Here is a 16,296-nt window from a genome sequence, read left to right on the forward strand (position 1 = left end):
TCCATACACAAAACGGCAAAAAATGCACTAAAATTGGGTAAAATCCACTCCCTAGCAGCATTTATTGATTGGATACAAATACTGGAGCCTTTCAGACATTACAACCAGGCCAGGGGGGTGATTTCCCCGGGAAAAGACAGCGATGGACGTCAATGGTGAAACGGCAAAAATTGCACTAAAATGGGGTAAAATCCACTTCCTAGCAGCATTTAGTGATTAAATACAAACACTGGAGCTTTTCCGATATCAGAACCGGGCCCACAATTGAAATATTATTTAGGAATCTAGCCATATTTTACTCACCAAAAATCATTTTTAACTGTACACATTTTCCATCCTCCTTTCTTTCTTCCTTCTTTTCTATCGCCATCGAAGCTAATGATGAAAGTCGAGCCTGTCCTGTCATATTTCTGGCATAGTCCGACTTGAGAATAGCTTTAAATCAACACAACAATATATTTGCTTGTGAAGCTCGCTCCAAATACAGTTTGGTAGCTCTCTCGTAGTTAGCGCACTAAAAGTGGCGGACACACCCTTTTCCCGGCTGTAACAGGCTTACTAGCTTCGGAGTTGACCGCCCTTTCTTAATGATGTCCATTTTTTTCTGGAAAAGTCCGTCTGGAAAATAGCTTTGTGAGCAAATCTGCAACCATATCCATTTGTTTTTGCCTCTGTGGGCCATTGTGGGTGGATTTTGCGATCTCTCGCTGCCTCACTATGGCTTTGGCCCGCCTACTAGCCAATCATACTTGGTGAAAGCAATGACGTATCCCGGCTAGCAAAATGCCAATGCGAATGAAAAAGCATTGTGGGGTTGCCAACTCGAAATCTGATTGGTTAAAAGCAACAGTCTAGTTCAATGCAGCATAGCCCGCAGAACTGATTGTGAAGGCTTTGAGGCAGATCTGATCTGGCAACAAATAATGGCTGAAATGTGATTGGTTAAATGCTTCAATATGAAAACACACATCTGGAAGCAGTGCAACCAGGGGGAAAAGCAATGAAAGGAAGCTAACAGACCATTTGGAATAATAAGTATAGATGGACAAAATATAATATGATTCAGATATTTTTTAGGCGAGCAGAGAAGGCCCTGACGGCCCGCCACTGATATATATATATATATATATATATCTATATATATATATATATATATATATATACGTATATATATTTATATATATTATATATATTACATATTATATAGTATATATATATATATATATATATATATATATATATACATATATATTACATATTATATAGTATGCAATGGAAATAACGGCTAGTGCATGTGAGTTGCATGCCTTAATGTTGACAGTCACAGAGTAGCTATTCTTTTATTTTATTTTATTGATCAACTTCAACCGTTAATTGTGTGCTCCTTTACGGTTATCTTCTAAATGGTAAGTGGACCTACTGGAAGTAATTTTGTGACCATTGTCAGACTGCTGGATTCAGCCTCTTCATTTGGAAAAGAATCAGTGGAAAAAATCAAGTTGTTTAAGAATTGTTTATCATACTTACATACAGTAACACTGTTACATATCAATGACAAATATTCAGTTTGTACATGTGAGCAGGTACTGTTTGCGCACAAAAGGTAACCGGCAAAATAAGATGGGTGGAGATACCTGAAAGTTAATCCAGTCGTACCTCTACTTACGAAATTAATTGGCTACAGAACTTATTTTGTAACTTGAAAATTTCGTAAGTAGAGCAGTACTTTATATCTGAATTTTCTAATTCGTTCCACGGTCCTCACACAACTACCAATTAAACCAGTTAAAATTGGTCCAAGTGTTCCAATTTTGTATGAAAGATATGAGAAACACAAAAATGAGAGAAAATTATAAGAAAACAATTTATTAATGTCTTAAAACAGGGGTCTCGAACTCAATTTACCTGGGGGCCGCTAGAGGCCGAGTCTGGGTGAGACTGGGCCGCATCAGGATTTCCACAAGAAAAGCACTGATAAAACATTCAGTTCTATGCTGAGAGCAGCGGAGGAGTGTGCGCGCCGAGCGGAGTGATCGGCCTCACGGCTTCTCCTCCGCCCAGCTGATTGGAGGAATGAATGAGTGAGTGAGCGAGGCACTGGACAGCCCGGCCGATGTCCCGCCCTCCAGAGCCGTATACCTCACCGTGATTGGTTCATTCAGCTCCGAACCAAAGTTCCCTCTAATTTTTTGTTGGTCTGAGCAGAAAGACAACCTCCCTGAGCGCACTGAGTACCAGTGTGAGCGACATCATCGGTCCTCGGATGATTCGCCTAAAGACGTTTCGCCGACGGACGTTTGACAGACGGGCAGGTCGCCGAATGGACGTTCCACCGAACGTTCATTCGGCCGAACGGAGGTTTCGCCGAAACGGGATTCGAACGCTCGCCCCGCCGGATCGTGTGTGTACAAGTTTTTCAACCTCGGCCCGCGGGCCATATACGGCCCGTTAGGATTTTTAATCCGGCCCGCCGCCGGTGTTGTCCAAATTATAGTAAAAATCAATGTTCGTCTACCATCAATGGCAGTCCGGGAATAAGCACTCTTGGGCAGGCAGATGTAGCAGAACCGAGCCGTAAAATGACAGCAATCGGGTCAAATCCATCCTAAAACAGCATTTAACGATTAAATACAAATACTGGATGATATCGCGATGGAGGCAAAAAAACGTCTATAGACGTCCATTCGCCAAACGGCTCAAAATGCTCTCAAATTCGGTCAAATCCAGCTGAAAACAGCGTTTAATGATTAAATACAAATACTAGTATTTGTATTTAATCATTAAACTAACAAATACTAGTACGACCTGTCCGTCTGTCAAACGTCCGTCGGCGAAACATCTTTAGGCGAATCATCCGGTCACGACATCATCATTGCTCGCTATCGGCACACCAGTATCACACCTGCCACAAGCAGGTGCATGTCAATGTTCCCTCTAATTTTTCATGTAAAACATGCTGTAAAACAAGAAAAACATGAGTGGACAGAGCTACTGCCACTGGCTGCCACTTAAACGGCGCCATCATGGGGAAAGAGGTAAAAAAAAAAATAAAAATAAAAAAAAATTAAAAAAAATAATCGATCTTTCATATTAAGACGGGGGCCGCAAATTATCGTCCCGCGGGCCGCAGTTGGCCCGCGGGCCGCAAGTTTGAGACCCCTGTCTTAAAATGAATAACAAGCATACAAAATCTGTCCATGTTGAAGCATGATATGCGCATTTCCCTATGACCCGACGGCGTCGGAAAGCTGTCCACTTTGTAGTACATTTTAGATTTTTACGTGCCTTATGTATGCGTGTGTGTGTGTGTGTGTGTGTGTGTGTGTGTGTGTGAAAATATGTGCCGCGTTGGATTTATATGGTTTTTATCGCTTAATAAGGGGAATTATAATCATTAATAATGGGAGCATTTACCCGAGTTGGACAGGACATGATCTATGCCCATGTTGTTTATATGTGCTACAATTGTTTCCATACAACCAAAAGCTGATCATCGTAGCATTTATGTTGATTTTCCGACTAAATCCTTGTTTGAAACAATAATTCATTTAATAAATGAGCATGGCTTCAGGGCAGCATATAGCCTCACCAAATAAAAGTATACAGCAAGAAAGATGAAACATGACCACATGACATGACATGGTAACATGAGTAGGACAACATTTTATCAATTTTCTTTATGGTGTTGTTTTTGATGAATCAAAATCAGTTTTACTGCAAGAGTAGTGACAACTTGAAATTCTGTTGTATTGCAAATTATTTCCCTAAATTCTTTCCGAGGCGGCCCGGCGATTGAGTGGTTAGCGCGTCGGCCTCACAGCTCTGGGGTCCAAGGTTCGAATCCAGGTCGGTCCACCTGTGTGGAGTTTGCATATTCTCCCCGGGCCTGTGTGGGTTTTCTCCGGGTACTCCGGTTTCCTCCCACATTCCAAAGACATGTATAGTGGGCTGATTGGACACTCTAAACTGCCCCTAGGTATGAGTGTGAGCGTGAATGGTTGTTTGTCTCCTTGTGCCCTGTGATTGGCTGGCCACCAATTCAGGGTGTCCCCCGCCTCTGTCCCGAAGTCAGCTGGGATAGGCTCCAGCATCCCCCGCGACCATAGTGAGGATAAAGCGGTTCAGAAAATGAGATGAGATGAGATTCTTTCTGCTTGGTGCACTGCATCAAAAGAAATCACTATATTTTTAAAAATGTTCATTCAAGAATGACAGCGGCAGAACGATTAAATGGTCTTCCACTAGATGGCAGTCTTTTAACAAAGTAAAATAATCATAGTAATTTACATTTAATTAGCACAATAAGATTGAAATTAGACTATTAAATTAGAACATTTTCTGACACTTTGCTTTGATAGTGTGCAGTAGAGATTTTGTAAGCAAATTATGTGCCTTTCCTCCATAAAGCTCGGCACACGGTGGCAAATGTGAAATTGATTAAGACAAACAGCCGAGGGAGGTCACGTGATGCGGGATTGAGCATTCCATGCAGCTGTTGAAGTAGCAGTCGCTCACAAACACTGAGCAAGCTTGAGACGCACTTGGTCTTGTGACTGCATCAGAGCATTAAGCGGCCAAAATAGAGAAAGCCACTCAGTAAGTCCAGACGGCTTCTAGTGGTCCACGAGGAGGATGTGAATGAGCACTGATGCTTCCCCCAGGCTAGCTTTCGCCATTTGGCGCGGCCTCTTCCATCCGGCGCTGAGATAATGAAAGGATGGCCGAGCATGGAGGCGGGCTGCGTGGGGGACTGACGGATGCTCCGAGCCCGCTCGATGAGCATCAGCACCACGCCACGATGACCACCTCCGCGGAGGACGCACGGTCGGATGAGCTGCCTTTAGAGGAGATTTTGAGGCTTTACAGCCAGCCCATCAATGAAGAACAAGCTTGGGCCGTGTGTTACCAGTGTTGTGTGATGTTGCTGAAGGGAGAGCGGGGAGGGAGATGCTCTGCTGCCGCCGAGGTGACATCGACCAATGCGAAGATATCAGGACCGGAGGATGTTAACATTTCGAAGGACGGCTCTGTAAGGTTGCGCAAACCAAGCTGTGAAGGTAAACACTTTAGGGTAGGCTCAATACTCTGCTCCGAGCTTTGCTGGGTGGATACCGTATTTTCTCGCATATAAGCCGCACCCCTAAAATTGCCTTAAAATTGTTGTTTACAATTTCTCTTGTATAGGCCACCCCCTGATTCACAATTTCCACCTCCATATTAATGGTCTTAATAGGGAGTACACGTGTTACTTTGAAGGGAAAATCTCATCTCAATTTCTGAACCTCTTTATCCTCACTAGGATCGCGGGGGGTGCTGGAGCCTATCCCAGCTGAGGCGGGGGACACCCTGAATGGGTGGCCAGCCATCGCAGGGCACAAGAAGACAGACAACCATGCATACTCTGTCCACTCTTGCTCGTTTGTCTTTTTGCTGCTTTTCTGTCTTAATAAATTTGATTTGGTGATTCTTAATGATCCCATTTACTTTGATGTGCTCTGTACTTTGTGCTTTTGCTTTGTTGTTCTGTCTAATCACCCTCTTGCTACTGCCACAATGAAATTTCCCGAATACGGGATGAATGAAGTTATCCAATCCAATACTCACACCCATACCTAGGGGCAATTTAGAGTGTCCAATCAGCCTACCATGCATGTCTTTGGAATGTGGGAGGAAACTGGAGGAACTGGAGAAACCCATGCAGAGAACATGCAAACTCCACACAGGTGGACCGACCTGGACTTGAACCCATTGTGAGGCTATAGCGCTAACCACTTGTGCCACAGGGCCGCCCTGAAGGGATAATCTTAAGAAAAATCATAGCACGTGGTATTTCTGAGATACTGTATGAATCAAAAGTACATTATTAGGGTCAATATCATAAGGAAGGGGCAGCCCAAAGGCTGAGTGGTCAGCGCGTCAGCCTCACAGTGGGGGACGTAGGTTCAAATCCAGGTCGGTCCACCTGTGCGGAGTTTGCATGTTCCTCCCGCGCCTGCGTGGGTTTTCGCCAGGTACTCCGGTTTCCTCCAACATTCCAAAGACATGGAGGCTGATTGGACACTATAAATTGCCCCTAGGTATGAGTGTGAGCGTGAATGGTTGTTTTTCTCCTTTTGACCTGCGATTGGCTGGCCATCAATTCAGGGTGTCCCCTGCCTCTGTCCCGAAGTCAGCTGGGATAGGCTCCAGTACCCCCCACAACCCCAGTGAGGATAAAGCGGTTCAGAAAATGAGATGAGATGAGATCATAAGGAAGTTAGTCATTCATCCAGTAATGGTTGTTTTCTTACTGCAAAACAGAAAATGACCAACAAATAGTATATATTAATTTGCCAACATCTACTGGTGAAAAAGAGTATAGCAACGCTGTAAGTCTTGTGCGCATGTAAGCCGTACCCTTGATTCAGTCATCATTTTTTTCAGTTACAAATACGACTTATATGTGAGAAAATACGGTAGTTATAATTGACAGTCCGCAAGAATAACCTAATTATCATTAGCATTTTATCCCAAACACGGATCATGTAGGTTTATTATCTATAACAGTGATCCCCAATCACCGTGAGCCACCTGGTGTCGGTCCGTCAGAGTTATAAATATTAACGTTTTCAATCTCGCCTTCCTACTTGAAATGAGAAAAGTTGTTATAATAATAAAAATAATTGCTATTATTCTTGGGACTTTTTTGCCGTCGTGGACGTCATTTGCGCACCGAGCCCGCCCCCCAAACAATTTGGTCTTAAGTTGTCGCCCTCCCCATTAGCCGGTCCACGAGAAAATAGAAAGAGATTTACCGGTCTATGATGAAAGAAAGGTTGAGGACCGCTGGTCTAAAGCACACATTTCATTATTTAGTGGGTTTCCAGGATACAAGTAACTTGAAGTCTTATACTTAACTCAGCATGACCAGTTAGAAAACAAAGGAGCACTTTCTCCCACCAACCCGTGGTGGTCTTATTTTGAATGACTCCTCCAAGTGTTCTGTGAATTTTCATATTTTCCTGTGCACTAGAATCACGTGAACTGGATCATGGGGATTTCTCATCTTCTCAGCTTATTCTGACTGCCACCCTACATAAGATCACAATGTTCATTGCTCAATGGGCATTAACTGTGGAAGCATGTGATTAGGCTGACAGGCTTGGTTCTGATCCCACTCAGAGGAAGGTGTTTAAATGGAGTCAGCACACATACCACTGCCTCACATCTGTTCATAATCATTTACTAGCCTATTGCATATTATTTCTTCGATTCAAAGCATGGGATTTTTAAAAGCAATCGGTTTTATTTTACCAAGAGCAACAAAAACACAAGGATTTTGCTATGGAGGGCCCCTAGAAGAGTGGTTAGATTTTTTTTTTAGATTAGAACTTTATTTCATCGCGTATTTGGGAAATTTCCTTGGTTGCGGTAGCAAGAGAGACACCGAAGACATTGTAGACTTAGGTAAAAAACTGGAGCCACACACAGGAAGTCCACAAGGTGGGGACCTTCTGCAGACTGAGACTGAGGTTAAATATGCAGAATCACTCTTTCAAGATGATCCGCACAGTCCCTCAGTAGTCTGGAGGTGATCATCTTCCTTGCCTAGATCCTCCTAAGATGACCTATCACCTGATCAGCAGTAGCGGAGAGGCCGGTGGCCTCACAGCTCTGAGATCAAGGGTTCCATCCTGGTTGCCGACCTACCTGTATGGAGTTTGCATGTTCACCCTGTGCCTGTGTGGTTTTCTCCAGGTACTCCAGTTTATTCCCGCATCTCAAACGGACTCAAATATCCCCCCCACACCGCCAAAACAAGTCTGGTAGACTGTTTCAACAGTCCAAATTTTCTGAAGCCATCAGTGTCTGTTAATGGTTGTTTAATTTGTCTCATTGTGACCTGCAATTGACTGGCAGCCAATTTAGGGCTTACCAACCATTTTTAGCATCCCCAGCATCCCTGTGACACCAGTGATCAATGCGCTACTGCTTTATTTTTCACCTGCATGGATTGCACAAAATGTCAATTCTTCAACATTGGTGCTTAATAGCAAGAAAAAAATATTACAACATATTATTAAGTCTGGCGGCCCGGTGGATTGAGTGGTTAGCACGTCAGCCTCACAGTTCTGGGGTTCTGGGTTCAAATCCAGATTGGTCGACCTGCGTGGAGTTTGGATCTTCTCCCAGGGCCTCCGTGGGTTTTTTCAGGGTACTCTGATTTCCTCCTACATTCCACATATATGCATGGTAGGCTGATTGGACACTCTCAGTTGCCCACTAGGTATAAGTGTGAGCGTGAATGGTTGTTTGTCTTCTTGTGCCCTGCGACTGGCTGGCCACGAAGTCAGCTGGGATAGGCGCCAGCACCCCCCGCGAACCCTAGTGAGGATAAAGCGGTTCAGAAAATGAATGAATGAATATTATTAGGTAAAATTCGGTGTTCCATTTAGAATGTGTTATTTGGTTATGGACTTATTTTGTGACCGATTTTTTTTTTTTGCTGTCCCACAGGTAAATACAACCTGAGCACACAGATAGAGGTGAGTACATTTGTGTTTTCATTATTGCAAATGTGCAATTAATGTATTGTTTTTCTGTATTACTCTTTATTTGGTCATTTCACACGCTGTGCGTACCGGTGACTTTTTTAAACAGTCTTTGATTGCTTAAGGTTGATCAGTGGGACAGTGGGGTTATGATCACCTTTGGACTAAGTTTCTCAGCCAATAAAAGTGCAGTTAGATGGGCCAAAGTTACAGAGAAAATCAAATACTTTTGAGTGATTTTTAAAAGCATTATCATTTTAAAGTGGAGAGGTTTGATGAGCAGCATTCTTACGTTAACAGATCAGTTGCAAACATGTATGGTAGGCTGGTTGAACACTCTAAATTGCCCCTAGGTATGAGAGTGAGCGTGAACAATTGTCTGAAAAGTCTGAGAATGACGTGGATGGGGTCACTCAAAACAATAGTGTGAGCTATTTCCATTAAGTGTAAAAATGATAGAGAATGCTATGTTAAGAGTGTTTTTGCAGTAACTTGCTCTGTCTCTTTGCACAATTTTAAATGGATTTGGAAGTGGAAATGTCAAAATTCTAAGTGCATTTATATGGTAGTATAGTTCATTTATTCATTCATCTTCCATACCGCGCATCCTCGAAAGGGTTGCGGGGATACTGAAGCCTAACTCAATTGACTTCAGCCGAAAGCCAGACTACATCCTAGACTGGTCGACAGTCAGCCGTAGGGCAAACAGAGAGACAAACGACCATCCTCACTCACAGTCATAACGCCAGCAGCATGACTCGAGCCCGCGCCTGCACACACCAAAGTCAAGCGAGTGAACCTCAAAATCACGAGGCGGCCCGGTAGTATAGTTGTCATAGTCATTTCCTTGGAAGAGAAGAAACAGAGCTGATTTGTTTTTCCATTGTCCACTTTAGTTTTTAGTTTGTGGACTCGTGAACATCAAGACTGTTAGAGAAACCTTTGTAACTTTTTACAGCTCTGTACTGGCAAATATACTATAAATATCAGTGTTATGTCTTTGGCGACGTCGAGCGTAGAACGTCGAGTTGGACCCAAATGCAGGAAAGCAGGCAACGGACGAGTGCTTGACAAAAACTTTAATGACTGTGGCAAGATTCTCCAAAAATAACAAAGACTTGGAAATCAAATAACAAACTCAAACCTGATGAGGAGGACGTGGGGAAACGAGGGTCGCCGTGACGTGGAACATGGAACGTGGCAAAGCAGACAATCTGACAATCACTAGCAATCACATGATGTTTAAATAGTCAGAACAGGGGCTAATCACAAAATACACTCAGCACACACAGGGAAAAAGGAATTACAAAACCAACCAACCCTAATAATCAGGGTACTAAGGTTTGGAGCTTTTTTTCTTCCAAAATCAGTCCTGCATCGTGATCGTATGAACTTTTTGTTATAATTGAAGAAACCAAACAACTATTTTGAACACTCTTTTAAAAAGCCTCCCAGAAACAAAAAAAAGTATAAAATATATACTTTACAGCTAATAATATGAAATGCAAAGCCATGCAGGTGGCCTGGTGGAGCGAGTGGGTAGCGTGTCAGCCTCACAGCTCTGGGGTCCTGGGTTCAAATCCAGGTCACGTCCACCTGTGTGGACTTGCATGTTCTCTCCGGGCCTGCGTGGGTTTTCGACGGGGAATCCAGTTTCCTCCCACATTCCAAAAGCAAGCATGGTAGGCTGATTGGACACTCTAAATTGCCCCTAGGTATAGGTGTGAGTGTGCATGGTTGTCCGTCTCCTCGTGCCCTGCAATTGGCTGGCCACCGATTCAGGGTGTCCCCAGCCTCTGGCCTGGAGACAGCTGGGATTGGCTCCAGCACCCCATGCGACCCTAATGAGGTTAAAGCGGTTCAGAAAATGAGATTAGATAAAATTGTCAGGGTGACCTGAAATTTTTAAACGGTAGTGTAAATTTTTTATCTATTCATTCATTTTGTGATCTCCTTCTCCTCATAAGGGTCACAGGGAGCATCCTAGCACACCATGCGCAGTAGGCGGGGGACACCCTGATTTGATTGCCCGCCATTCGCAGTATTTGGAGATTGACCTGCAGATTACAGATGGATTGTGTTTGACCTTTCAGATTCCACTGTGAATTTGTTTCACTGTAAGATTAAGGGCGTCATCAGTCGGGGAAAAACGTAGTAGACATGCTATCATATGATAGTCAGTTGTTGAATAAGCACAGTAAATGGTGCAAAATAAAGAAGCTCCTTATCTTTTTTTTGCCTGTGGAAATAACTCTGTCTCATGATAAAGAATCGTTGCTATGTTTTACAAAAACAAGTTAAAATGGACCTTGCCATCCAACACTGTCCCCATGTCTACTATTCGATCGTGAGAATATTTTTTAGTTATTAAGAATGTAACATTACAATTTTTATGAAAATTGTGATCTAACAACCATCAGTAATTAGTAAAACAAAGGTGCATTCACCCAAAAACATATACCACTAGTATTTTCAGGATTACTTAAGAATTTTTGTAACATTCCTCTATGTCAAACTGCTTAATAGTGTGTCCCATCAAGATTTGTTCTAAACTGAAGCCAAAATTATTTATGCTGAAATAAAAAGTCGGAATAAGGTTGTGGGCAAATTCCAGAAAGAGGTACTAGTCGAGCAAAAATAATTGCTATCTGCCAAAACAGCCTATTTCAGCCTTTTGCTGAATTCAAGTCCTCTTAGTGACAAAATTGCTGAAATTTAAGGCAGTTTGATGTTATTCTTGGCTGTGATAATGGTCACTGTTACCACAGCAAATCTCCTTTCAAGGCACATCCTCATTCTGAAGTCCCCAGCCCCCCTTTGTGCATTTCCTCTTAACCCCATCATTCTGCTTGGTTGCTTAAATGCCTGGCTATCACTCTTTTTTGAGTGTGTGGGATATTCTTGGTTGTCTAAGCATCACATTAGGAGTACCTAGTTTGCAGTTTTTTTTCTACCAAGTACAATATGTATGACTTTTCTTAAGGGTACAACTTGAATATTTACATTATTATCACAATCTATTCTCAATAAACAAACATAGGAATAGAACAAAGATAAACATATTACAAGTTAATCAGTCCTAATAATAGTTAATTCTGCATTCACATGAGAGAGCAACAATGAAAATAATGTTTATTTTTTTGTGCAAATTTAGAGTGAAAATGGTTGGCTAAATCCTCCATATTTTTCTGATTGGTGATCAGATTCCCTCGTACTGTAGATGAAGAAAGAGATCAAATGGCCATGGGGCAGTATAGATTTTTATTTTATCCCGTATTTGGGAAATTTCATTGGTTGCAGTAGCAAGACAGACACAGAAGACATTGTAAACCTAGGTAAAAAACTGGAGCCAAACACAGGAAGTTCACAAGGTGGGGACCTTCTGCAGACTGAGACTGAGGTTAAATATGCAAAATCACTCTTTCAAGAGGATCCACACAGTCCCTCAGTAGTCTGGAGGTGATCATTTTCTTGCCTAGATAAACAATGATCATTCCCAAATATGTGATTATTGCATAGTTGTGGATGATGGACCTTGATTAGGGATGGGGGCACTCAATATGCTTTGTTCTGTTCTTCTTTGCTCAGGTCCATTTGGTGCTGTTTTTGCTCCCATTGTTTTGTCCACTTGTTTATGCCAGTTTGGTATGTTCTCCCTCTTTTCTCAGTGCTCAGGGAAGTAGATTAATGTGTGATTTCTCACTTTGTCCTTTGTCTGGGCCTTGGGATTGCTGCCATTATCAAGCCAGTTTAAGATTCATACTTAAATAGTTAGTACAAAGCACAAATATTAAATCAAAGCTAATATAAACAAATCGGAAATTGATTTTGGGGGAAAAATATTTGATATGATATATCAAAGAAAATTAAACCTCTGCTTTCTTGTGGTGTAGAGGTTCACTTCCCTGACTTGTGTGCGGGGAGGCATGGGCTCAATTCCCTCTGGTGGCGTTATGATTCTGGGTGTGTATGTTTTTTGTCTCTGCATGACCTGCGGCTGACTAGCGACCAGTCTAGGGTGTAGTCTGCCTTTCGCCCTAATTCAGCTGGGTTTGGCTCCAGCAACCCTTTTGAGAATGCAAGGTATAGAAAATGAATGAATGAATAAAAGCTCTGGTTGAGATCATTGGACCGAGGAACAGATCTGCTTTCTACTACCTCAATTGAATTATTTAATAATGTTTAAGGCTATGTGGAAAGTATGGGGAGTACAACACAATGCAATAAGGTAAATTATTTTGGAAAATGATTCTATTGTATAAATGTTGGTCATTGTCTGGTTCCTGTGTGGAATGAGCCTTTTTTTGATGTGGAATTAGCGGATATCTTCCGTAACGCGCATCCTCGTAAGGGTTGCGGGGTCGCTGGAACCTATCCCAGCTCGCTTTCGGCAAAAGGCAGACTACACCTCTAGACTGGTTGCCAGTCAGCCATAGGGCATGCAGAGACAGTCGACCACTTGCACCCATTATCATGCCGTCACCAGTGGGAATCGAGCCCACGTCAGCCCAAATGGGAATCCAGCGACAGAACCACTACACCAATCAGGTGTCACTAGAAGAAATCGCTAGATTATTTTTTGTCTTTATTGAGAACAAAAAGCTTTTGTTTTAATGAAAACAATGAAAATGTTCTTTAATAATCTGCTCAACAGTCTAATTTAACATTCAGGGATGAATATTGCCTCTCAACCTCACCCTCTTGCCACTGGAACAACGCAATTTCCCGAATACGGGATGAATAAAGTTATCCAATCCAATCCAATCCAATCCAATAGAACCAGCCAAAATATAGTTAGTCATTTTTAAACAAGTCTTACACAAAAAATATAGTCCAATTCTAAGGAGGGCGGCCTGGTGGCGCCAGTGGTTAGCGCATCAGTCTCACATCTCTGGGGTCCTGGGTTCAAATCCATGTCATGTCCATTTGTGTGGAGTTTGCATCTTCTCCTGCGTGGGTTTCCTCCATGTACTCTGGTTTCCAATGCACAGTGAAGTTGTGGCATAAAAGGTATTCCAGAGATGTATTCAGAAGGATGTTTAAACAAAGAAAAGGGTACAGATTGATTGGACTGTCAAACATTGTCCAGATTTTCAGCGCATGATGTTTGTTCTGTGTACCTGCAGGTGATTGAGTCTCTGGGCATCATGATCTACAAGGCTCTGGACTATGGGCTGAAAGAGAATGAAGAAAGGGAGCTCAGTCCTCCTCTGGAGCAGCTCATTGACATGATGACCAACATAGCTGACGACGAAAGGGACGCCTGCCCTGATGAAGGCTATGAGGCAACAGAGGAAGAAGATGACGACCCTGACAGCATTTCTAGTGGCCATGGCTACAAAAGTATACTAAAGGTGCATATTTTTAATCACAATAGTAATACATTTTATTTCAAAGCACCTTTCAAGACACTCAAGGCACCCAAGGGCACTTCACATCCGGAAAGGCCAAAGATACAAATAAAATAGGATAAACAAAGCAGGCATTAAGAGTAAAGTAGAAATAACAGTAAAAATAAATTAGGATAAAGTATTTTAGGCGGCCCAGTGCGGGAGTGGTTAGTGTGTCGGCCTCACAGTTCTGGATTTGAGGTTTCGATCCCAGGTGTGTCCTCACTGTGTGGATTTTGCCTGCTCTCCCTGAGCTTGTGTGGGTTTTTTCCACGAACTCCAGTTTCCTCCCATCAACAAAAATTCTTGGTAGGCTGGTTGAAAACTCTAATCTCCCCTAGGTATGAGTGTGAGCGTGAATGGTTGTCCGTCACCTTGGGCCCTGTGATTGGCCGGCCACCAATCCAGGGTCTCACCCGCATGGTGCCTGAAGTCAGCTGAGAATGGCTCCAGCACCTCTCACAACCTTGTGAGGATAAGCTGTACAGAAAATGAACTTATGATCGCCTCGGCTGCGATTCAGAGTTTAATCCTGCAACAGGAAGCAGGCAAATGAGAGAGGATAGCTGGTGCACAACTTAAGATTTTAATGGAAAATATAACTACAAGATAACCATACAAATGATAAAAACTGGGCAAAAATTAACAAAAATACAAACTTAACGGGGGAGACACACCAATGAAACGGAAAATGTAACGAAGACAAAAAACACTTCCAAGCCGATGCACACTAACACAGGGTTTAAATACACATCCAGGGGTTGATGACAATAACGACTACCTGGGTCCCACAAGGGAAGGAGAGCCGGAAAGGACACAGCAGGTTAAATTCATATACAATCAAGAGGACAGGACACAAGGAAAAAACACTCAGTCATCAAACCTCAACAAAACATTACAGGACTAATGAATAAAATATTTCATTTGTACATTTTGTCTTAAAGAATTGAAACAAACGAATGCCTATAGGCCGAAGCACCATAAAAACATGTCACTTGAATGCTGATATTTTATCGTATTTGTTTCTTATAGTTGTGCACGGATCACCTACCCAGTCAGTCAGATGCCGCTAGTCACTACCAGGCTGTTTGCCGGGCTTTATACACAGAGACCCGAGAATTGCGGACTTTCCTGGACAAGATCAAGAGTGCCAAAGAGGTGAGTCGTCATTTTTATTATCCCTATCACGGTTCTGTGTGTGGAGAAGTCCCACCGTTCACATCAGCATTTAGAAAGGTAATGATGACTGACCTTTACGTTTGCTATGGAAGACCGAGTGAGGAAGAAGATTTGTGACATTATTTAGCCTTTCAGTACAAGCACGTGGCTTCAAAACTAGGTCTCCATGCAGAAAATATGCAAGGAATTTCACTGTAAATGTCTGGGTTCTCTTTTTTTATTTATTAAATGACTCTGCAAGGTGGTAGTAAACTGAATCTTGGAAAACCTGGACATCTGTGTAAAATATTTGTTTAATGTATAGAACAATCCATATTTAGAGGAGGTTTGGTTAGTAAGTACAGTGATACCTTGACATACGAGTGCCTCGACACACGAGAAATTTGAGATACGATGAAAATTCCAAGGAAATATTTGCCTTGAGATACGAGACAAATTTGAGATACGAAACAGCCAGGTTGGCCAAGTACGCGAGAGGCTGATTATGATAACAGTCTTTCTAGCCGCATCTCTCTCGCATAAAAATATCTACGAGCACTGGGCGTACAGGTTGCATTTTTTACATGTTTTATTTTTCTCCCTCTTACTCTCTCTCTCCTCTGCGCACTTCGCATTGTACTGAATAATGTCACATTTTAGTATTGAATATCATAACCACTAGATAGTTATATGTTACTTTCTGAGTAGATGGTGAATTAGAACCAATAAAAAGATGTTGGAAGGGAACAAATTAATTTGAATTTCATTTTTATGGGGAAAGAATGATTTGAGATAAATATTGACATATGAGCTCGGTCCCGGAACGCATTAAGCCCGTATCTCAAGGTATTACTGTACATATTGTCTTTTCCGGATTATTATTTATGGACCCGTTTTTCGTAGTTTGACTGGGCCTGTGACTTCTATGCGTTTTATATTTTTCACTCGGACTGGCAACAGCTTCTCATTTGGTGTTTTTTTTAGGGTATAGTTATCCATAAAGCTTAAAATGTAACATTAATAAGTGCTTATTTTGTCTGTTGGTCCCTATTTTCATGTATAATGCTTGTTCTTCGTTTCTGATAAAATAACCTTTGTGATCATTTAGAATGTAGTAATAGATAAAATGATAACGCTTACTATATCTGTTGCCAAAAGACAGTGAATGGGGGTAGGGCAGCCTCTTAAGTCTAAATATCAAGCGCGATTAAATCAGA

General features: G+C 42.2%; 1 protein-coding gene across 4 annotated transcripts in view; it reads left to right on the forward strand.

The window, feature by feature from the left end:
- The first annotated feature begins 4,438 nt into the window (after positions 1-4,438).
- The window catches only part of spire1b (spire-type actin nucleation factor 1b), a 37,512-nt gene continuing 25,654 nt past the window's right edge, over positions 4,439-16,296 (forward strand). For 3 of the 4 annotated variants that reach the window (XM_077598668.1, XM_077598671.1, XM_077598669.1), the window contains exons 1-4: positions 4,439-5,057; positions 8,497-8,525; positions 13,658-13,885; positions 14,954-15,079. In XM_077598668.1, the coding sequence (XP_077454794.1) occupies positions 4,718-5,057; positions 8,497-8,525; positions 13,658-13,885; positions 14,954-15,079 (723 nt within the window). In that variant the 5' untranslated portion in view covers positions 4,439-4,717. The remainder of the gene's footprint in view (positions 5,058-8,496; positions 8,526-13,657; positions 13,886-14,953; positions 15,080-16,296) is intronic. The other variant, XM_077598672.1, reaches the window with a different exon arrangement.

This window comes from Stigmatopora argus, chromosome 4 (genome assembly GCF_051989625.1).
Source record: "Stigmatopora argus isolate UIUO_Sarg chromosome 4, RoL_Sarg_1.0, whole genome shotgun sequence".
Lineage (NCBI taxonomy): Eukaryota > Metazoa > Chordata > Actinopteri > Syngnathiformes > Syngnathidae > Stigmatopora > Stigmatopora argus.